This window comes from Ictidomys tridecemlineatus, chromosome X (genome assembly GCF_052094955.1).
Source record: "Ictidomys tridecemlineatus isolate mIctTri1 chromosome X, mIctTri1.hap1, whole genome shotgun sequence".
NCBI lineage: Eukaryota > Metazoa > Chordata > Mammalia > Rodentia > Sciuridae > Ictidomys > Ictidomys tridecemlineatus.
Genome location: NC_135493.1, coordinates 16,003,030 through 16,011,597, shown reverse-complemented (window position 1 = coordinate 16,011,597; position 8,568 = coordinate 16,003,030). Strand labels below are relative to the sequence as shown.

General features: G+C 37.5%; 1 protein-coding gene across 1 annotated transcript; it reads left to right on the top strand.

Moving 5' to 3' along the window:
- The first annotated feature begins 1,264 nt into the window (after positions 1–1,264).
- Positions 1,265–7,137, top strand: Brs3 (bombesin receptor subtype 3). Its single transcript, XM_005325176.4, has 3 exons — positions 1,265–1,866; positions 3,434–3,785; positions 5,301–7,137. Exons 1-3 carry the CDS (start codon positions 1,433–1,435, stop codon positions 5,718–5,720), a joined length of 1,206 nt encoding a protein of 401 aa, XP_005325233.2. The 5' UTR covers positions 1,265–1,432; the 3' UTR covers positions 5,721–7,137.
- The last annotated feature ends 1,431 nt before the right edge of the window (positions 7,138–8,568 follow it).

The following is an 8,568-nucleotide window of genomic DNA, read 5'->3' as shown; positions in this document are numbered from 1 at the left end:
GTGGAGATGATTCTGTAAAGGGAGGAGGATAGGTATGGTTTAGGGTCTCAAATTAACTAGGTCACCTATATAATTCATCCATCTTGCTTAGTGCAATTTATTGAACCTAATTCATCAGTATAAAGAGCAGCCTGTTTGCTTCTCCCCTTCATCAACTAGCTAAATAATTTGTTGTTTTTCATTGCACTTTCTAGAATAATTTCTAATATGATTATACTTATAAATATCTTACTATGCCAAGTTTCATCTAACTAAAACAATATCCATTGAGTTTGATAGTTTCAGAGAATATTTTGTGGCAGGTTTTATTATTAGCTACCCTCAAACTGCTGGCATCTAATTCTCAAGCACCCCCCGCCCCATTTTCTGTAAAAGGGGGCTTTTCTTGCTGGGACTTAATTTTCTACTTCCTTCAATTGATGTAAACATCACATACCTTCCCCTCACCTCTGGAGTAATCTATGGCATATCCTTGTCTGAAGATAATGATTTTCATTCTAACAAATCCTATTCTATCAGGATCTCAAGTGGTGGTGTTCTGTATTATTTCTTTTGGGAATAAGTCCAGGTAATTTTAACCATTTTAAGAGAGAGAATCCCTAAACAGTTCTTTTTTGAAATGTGGTATTAAAACAAATGGTAAATTTTTTTCTATTAGGACATTTAGCCACAAAGCAACTGGTAGTTTGCCTAGATTTTTCATCTTTTAAAGATTGCCTTGAAATGGTGCAGCACAGCCAGGGAATATGCAAGGTTAGGAATAACCATATGTCAGAGCTAGGTATGAAGCCTGGGTTACCTGAATTATTGCTTCTTGGAGGTGATATAAGCCCTGCCAAGGTATGAAGGATTTGTTGCTTGAGCACCTCTCTGACATTTAATCTTGCAGAGTGGGTTCAAGTTTTGTGCTTCAGGGGGACTCCTACACTTATTTTTCATGTAAAACAAAATGCATTAGACTACCATGAGCTTGTAGAGGAGTAAGTGATGTTTTTTTTAGGAAAAAATCGCCAAGGTCAATATAGACCTGGTGGTTAGATATAAGGTCAGGGTGAGTCTAATAAACAATAAGATGACTTAATTAAGTTAATTAATCAAAGGATTACCCAACAGGGAGGAATAAGCAACTGCAGAGCATTTCCTCAGCCCCCTCCCTCCCCTTATGTCACAGGAACACCAATAAGACTCCTCCATCCTCCACCTCCCACTCTCTAGTGCCAGATTGGTAAGCGCTTAGCCAAGCATGCTGGGAGTCACAGAACAACTAAAGGGAAGGAGTATCCGGATGTCTTGGATTTTCTTTCCATTCTGTTCTGTTCTGTTCTCCTAATACCACCTCATTGCTAGACGTAGGTAGGCACTGGGCATGACAATCAACTACATTTGAACTGAGCAGATGAAATATTGAAGACACAGCCAGTCTCCAGGAGAAATGTCTCAAAGGCAGCCTCAGTCACCTAATGAGACTTTAATTTCAATCACAAATGACACAGAATCATCAAGCTCTGTCGTTTCCAACGATACCACAAATAAAGCACGGACCGGAGACAACTCTCCAGGAATAGAAGCACTGTGTGCCATCTATATCACTTATGCTGTGATCATTTCAGTGGGCATCCTTGGAAATGCTATTCTCATCAAAGTCTTTTTCAAGACCAAATCCATGCAAACAGTTCCAAATATTTTCATCACCAGCCTGGCTTTTGGAGATCTTTTACTTCTGCTGACTTGTGTGCCAGTGGATGCAACCCACTACCTTGCAGAGGGATGGCTGTTCGGAAGAATTGGTTGTAAGGTGCTCTCTTTCATCCGGCTCACTTCTGTTGGTGTGTCGGTGTTCACATTAACAATTCTCAGCGCTGACAGGTGAGTTTCTTTTCTCTGTTTTATTTGCAAGGATGTGGATTTAGGTAAAAAGAAAGAAAAGCCTGTGCTTAGCATTTACTAGCTTTTATTCTGCTTTTCTCACGCTCTGTAACCTGGATGTAAGATTGGAAAATCTGGTGGCATTTTAAATGAAAGTTGGTGTAAAAATGTTAACATTCCAGCATTAGCATCTGGGGAGACGATGAAAATATATGCTTCAGGGGAATTTATTTTCTTTGAAGTGTAATTATTTGCTTGAAAGAATACCGAATAGTGTTTTTATTTTCCTCCGGCTTATTAAGTAAGGCAAATTGTTGCAGGTGTAAAAGAAAAAAACATGCTTTATACATTAGTGCAGCCTAGTGGTACAATATAGGCAACATGAAAACATCGGCATAGGTGTGAAATCCACCACATATGCATTACTGTATACCGGAAGGAAGGTAAAGAGATAACATGCAGCTAATTTATTTGAAATTCAACAAACTAGCTAGTGACAGAAAAACGGTGAGGTTTTCAACTCCCTGATAACTCAGTGTAATTTCATCACTTAATTCTATTAGTTTTCTCCATAGGCATTCAGTGACATTTTCATTTCCAGAGAAATAAATTAATCCTGATTGACTTTCGGAGCTTTATGGAGAGAGTGTGTGAGAACCTTTCACCATCAGGGTGTTTGGACTCTTGTGTTAGGATGTTTTCAGTCTAAGTACGGTGTTTTTCTGTGTTCCTATTGTAGAATGATAACTGTGAAAGCATGAAAAAAAATTGAGTCTCCAAATGTTAAAAGTGGTGTTTAAAAAGCCTGCAAGAAGCCTGTAAGTAACCAATGCCTGGCAGTACCAGAAGGAATAGCGTCTTCCGATTCTGGCATCTGAGAGGAGGAAAAGCTTTCCTCCAAATCTTTTTTGGATTTTTGCTTTGACTAGTCTTATATTCTGTTTGAGGGCAGACTCACATAAAGGCTATATATTTTAAAGTGGATTTGTCCCAATGAGGAGGCACTTGTACAGGCACAGGTCTTCCGATTTCACTCTTTCCTTGTCCTAAATCTCCCTACTCCATCCATCAGTTTAGGCAACAAAGTAGCACTTATGAATGGAGAAGAAATTAACCCTCACCTCTTTACTGCTGTAAGTCCCTGGAATTCTTTTCTAGAGAGATTGAAGACAGCTCACTCATGAAGAAAAGAGTTAATTCAGTTTAACATGAGTCACTTATAAAGATGGAATTCTTTTAGAACACTTAAGGCAATACAGAGGTAATGAATTATTCTCAATCACACATAAAATCATAGTGAAAAATATTTGTTCTAAATAGAGAGTCTAGATGTAAAATTGCAAATCTGCAATATCTCATAGGAGTGAATAAGGGAGAATAGCTGATTAGCATAAATATAAAATCCTGGGGTGTATTATGTGTCTTTGAAACCGTAACCAATTCTAGTCAGTTAATGTTTATTTGTTTACACACGCAGAACTGGATGACTGCTAAGGTCACTTCTAACCCTAAGAGTCTATAATGTTGGTGTTTATGTTAACCCTTGCTTTTGCTTATGTGTTTCTAGATACAAAGCAGTTGTGAAGCCACTTGAGCGACAGCCCTCCAATGCCATCCTGAAGACTTGTGCAAAAGCTGGCTGCATCTGGATCGTGTCTATGATATTTGCTCTACCAGAGGCTATCTTTTCAAATGTGTATACTTTTCGAGATCCTGACAAAAATATAACATATGAATCATGTGCCTCTTACCCTGTCTCTGAAAGGCTCCTGCAAGAAATACATTCTCTGTTGTGCTTCTTAGTGTTCTACATTATTCCACTCTCAATTATCTCTGTCTATTATTCTTTGATTGCTAGGACTCTTTACAAAAGCACCTTGAACATACCTACTGAGGAACAAAGCCATGCCCGCAAACAGGTATGTATTAATTGGCAGTCATACAAATAGTTTGAATTTATATCCAAAATTCCTCCTTCTGCAACTGTGTATTTACCTGTGCATAAATTCAGTAGCAGTACTTTTGTTATGACTGTGGTTTTAATACTAACCTTATCACATATTAGCTGAGTAATCTTGAGCAAGCTACTTAACATCTCTGAGCTTTGATTTCCTTATCTGTAAAAAGTAAACAAGGACTAGATGATATGGACGAAACACTTAGCATAGCTACTTGTGCAGAGTATGAATTAAATAAATGGTGGAATTATTATTATTAATAGAGAGGGGACAGCTGAAATTTGTGAAGAGCTAAAACCCCATGGAATAATGAGGAACATCACATAAGGTGAGATTATAAAGAAAAGCATATTTTGTTTTAGACAATGTAACAGAATAATAGAAATGCACAGAATTGTAGAACTGGCAAGAACCCATAACATTATTCAATGCAAACCATTTACACACAGATGAGCAAACTGCGGTGGGGTGGGGGAGGCAGCTGAATGAAAAGGCAGTGGCAAGAGAACACAGTGACTAACAGAAGCTTAATTAAAACCTTTTTGCCAGAGCCAGGTGTAGTCTCCTCATATAAATATGGACAGAAGAAAATAGATACTGCCAAAATATAGTTTCATAGGATTTCTACCCTTGGGACACAGGGAGGTAATTCCATTTACCTTCTGATCTGTATGAGGAGAGTTGTGCCTTTTGGGGGAGCTAGTTCATTCAGTTAGTTATACAGTGGTGCTCAGAGGCTTAAATTGCATTTTTAATGCTTTGTGAAACAGTTAACTTTGTTCTGACTGTGACAAAAGGGTTAATTTCACTTAAATCTGGTTCATTTCTCTTTTAAATAAATGTGCATAGTATTACTATTATTATTATTATATATTAAAGCTGGCACATTTGGTTTCAGTCCTTTGACTATATGGTTAAACTTCCATATAGACAAATAACACCCCCCCCCCATTTTGGTACTGGGAATCAAATCTGGGGCTTTGCATATGCTAGCAAAGCACTCTACCATTGAGCCATACCACCAGCCCTTAGAGACTTTTTGGATACCAACATGACAACATTCATGAATCCTAGAAGATTATTCTAACCTTGTCAGACTCTGCTGATGTAGCATAAGCAGTTTTGTATAGTGTCTTTCCTGGGTTTTAATTAAATGAAATTGCTGGGAATTCCACCACACTCTTTGAGTTAACTGGAGACGTCCTAGAGTATCTTTAAATCAGGGGCCAGTGGGAGGTCTCTGAAATAGAGTTAATGAGACCAAGATCACGGGTAAACATGCCAATTAACTTGCCAGTATTCTGTAGCCACAGGCTGACTTCTGGCACATCTCAGACAGTTAGCTCACACCACATGTTCTGAGGGAGACCAGTTTGTTAATTGTAAATTTCTGTGTAAATCTATAGAGAGTGGCTTGAAAAAAATCTCTGCCAGCTAAATGATTCTTTTGTGTGTCATTTTTCTTCCCCCCTGTAGATTGAATCCCGGAAGAGAATTGCCAAAACGGTACTGGTGCTGGTGGCTCTGTTTGCTCTCTGCTGGTTGCCGAATCACCTACTGTATCTCTACCACTCATTCACTTACCAAAACTATGTAGATCCTTCTGCCATCCATTTTATTGTCACCATTTTCTCTCGGGTGCTGGCTTTTAGCAATTCTTGTGTAAACCCCTTTGCTCTCTACTGGCTGAGCAAAACCTTCCAGAAGCATTTTAAAGCTCAGCTTTTCTGCTGCAAGGCAGAGCTGTCTGAACCTTCTCCTGCTGCTACCCCTCTTAACAATCTGGCTGTGATGGGAAGGGTCCCAGTTCCTGGCACTGGGAGCACACAGGTGTCTGAAATTAGTGTGGCCCTGTTCAGTGGGTGCAGCATGAAGAAGGAAGAGGACAGAGTCTAGCTTTTCAATTAAAAATGGTGTTTTTCCTCCCAAAGTGTGTATCCAACTCTAAGCTGTGAATAGGTGTATGGTGTCCAGATTTTTGTTGTTTGTGAATTGTGTTGGAATCTTAGGAGTGAAGGATTCCTATTAATGAGAGATGAACCATGATTTTCTTCAAAGTACAAACAGTAATGCCTTTGGCCTGTCTAAATAAAATCAAGACCGTTAAGTATAGAAAAATGCTTTTGCATATGCCATTGAATGGAGGCTGAACAGGAGGGAAGGCAAAAGAAACAAGATCAAACTTTAAAAACCCACTGTTTCCACTGCTTCTCTGATGCTTAGAATTTCTCACACTCATGTGATTGTCATAAAATTGTGTTTGTGTTTATAATGTGGTATAAACATAGCAACTACAATTGTAATTTGTGTATGAAAAGGAGATCTAAAAGAGATAAAATGTCTCTTAAGCAGTTTTCTTTAAAAAAAAAAAAACATCTTCACAGAGTGACTGCCCTTTTCCATTAGTCTCTATCTCATTATAATCTGTGCAATTGACATGTAAATGCTTGGGGGTGAATACTGAGTAAGGGTCTGGAGCTGATGATTGCTTTACTGGGTCAACACTTAACTGACTGTGGTTCTACTTACAACTATCATCGATTAATACAACTATCATCGATTAATAACTGGGCAAAGTTATTTTCCACAAGTATTTTTAAGAATTAACTTTATTCACAGGCAGAAGAATAAATGGACATGTTTTATGGTGTCATTAAGGGACCCTGTCAAAACATCTGCAATCCTGCCAGTGTCTGAAATTCTTCCTTTAAGGAAACTGATTTTCTTCTGGTAAGCAGTGCCCTCTTTCTAAAAACATGTAGAAGTACCACACAGAAATCCCTAACACCTGGATGTGCAATCATCATCAGATCATTTTCTTGCTTGATTTTATTAAACTCAAAGGGTGCCTAAGTCCTGTAAGAGTATGACATAATTAATCTGTGTCCCTGGAAATCAGATGGAAGAATCTGATCTTCTATCCTCTGCTCTTACTTGCTACCACAATAAGCTTGTTACTGTCATTTTAAAAACTGTTGTCAATAGATTTGTCAGGTGTAGATTTGTGGTTTCAGAAAATGTATTCTCAGAAGTAAATTAAAGCTTATGTTTGTTACTATAGATAGTTAAATTTGTATTTAAAAAAACTCGAATTTTGAGTGTGCTTTCGGTAGTTTTGAGCTTTCTTTAAATGGCTTGTGTAGTTGTGAACTTTTGCTAATGATGTGGCTCAAAAAGGGGATATATATCAACAATAGACTAAATTTCTGTAAAACTGGTTAACTTAAAGTGGGGGTGCTGATATTGTATTAATATTGTTTTAAAGTTGACATTGTAATCAACAGGGGGAAACAAATATGAAATAAAAGTTTGAAATGGCTTTGTGTAATTCATATTTTAAAAACAGCATTTCTGGCAGAATATAACTAAGAACACATTTTAACTCCAAGATCTATGCTATTTTCAAGTCACATAACTCCAAAATATTACCATTTTCCTCACTTTGAGTAAAAGATACATATTTACTAAGCATAACATTTTAGAAACAATAAAAGTACCAGGTTACAAAAGCCAAGAGAACATTTTAGTAGTTCATAAAACCAGAGATCACAGAAATTTCTTTATTTTCATTCTTAGTAATCCCCAAGTGAGTTAGTATCTGATACAAAATAATTTCCTAAATAGTTTTATAGGGGGCCAACCTCCTCCTATCCCTAGCTGGAGAATTAGAGTTAAAATTCATCGCTTTGTTTTAATTTTTTTCAGAGGGGGTAGTCTCTCTTTTAACAGATTTTGTCAGAGGTAACCTTACAAGTAGGCCACAATATCCACAATTTCTTTCACACTACTGCTTATCATACCATAAATGTTCCTATGGAAGATTTCATTTCTTTGGAGAGAGCCCTAGATAGTGGAGAAGTGGGATATGTGCCCAACAAACTTCATGTATTTTTCAATTTTGCTCAGTCTTCCCTCACACAAGATCTAGGATATGGACTATAATAATACACTATAAATCATGAAAACATAGTCCAAAATTAGGTATAACCAAAATAATGTTCATCAGGAAAGTCTGTCATAAAAGTTCAAAGTGTTACATTTAACACTGGTGTGCCTGCTGCAAATAGCAAATTTGAGTTTAAAGAATTTCTGCAGTTTGAACCATCTTAGGTCAAGGATCCATCAATCTGTCAGAAGGAAGTCTTTTTATTTCTACTAAGTCTTGAGATTACAGGGTATGGGGACAAGAACATTCCTGAACAGAATGGGCTTGAAGAGGCTATTTTTACAAAATATAGTTTGATATAGTTCCTTAACTTTCCAGAAAGAGTTCCTAGGCTAGAGAGGTGACTTCTCTGGCCAAGGATTCTCTATTTTGGTAAATTCATGTATTTCTATTTACCACAAAGGCTGTGTTCTATTAGGCCAGGAGTACCACACGATCACCCCTTTCAGAGGTCAGAGAGAGGAGGATGAAGCAACTATTCAGAGAGAAGCTGGCTATTTAAATTCCTCTTCCTAAGCCCAGCAGTATCTATGTGACCCATGTCCATTGTGCTCTGGAGTTTCAGGAGCTACCACCTATCTTTATAGACTCTCATTTTACTTGTTACTTTGAGTGTTTCTGTGACTTGCAAAAAAATTTTTTTAAAAAATACAGGTTGCAAAGAGAGATGTTTCCAAATCACCTGTTACTAGGAGTTATTCTGTACAAATATAAAAAGAAAAAGCACAAAGAGGAACCTGGCCTCACAGACCACAGCAACTGTCAAGAAAGAGAATGGCATCATAGGTACAAACGTGC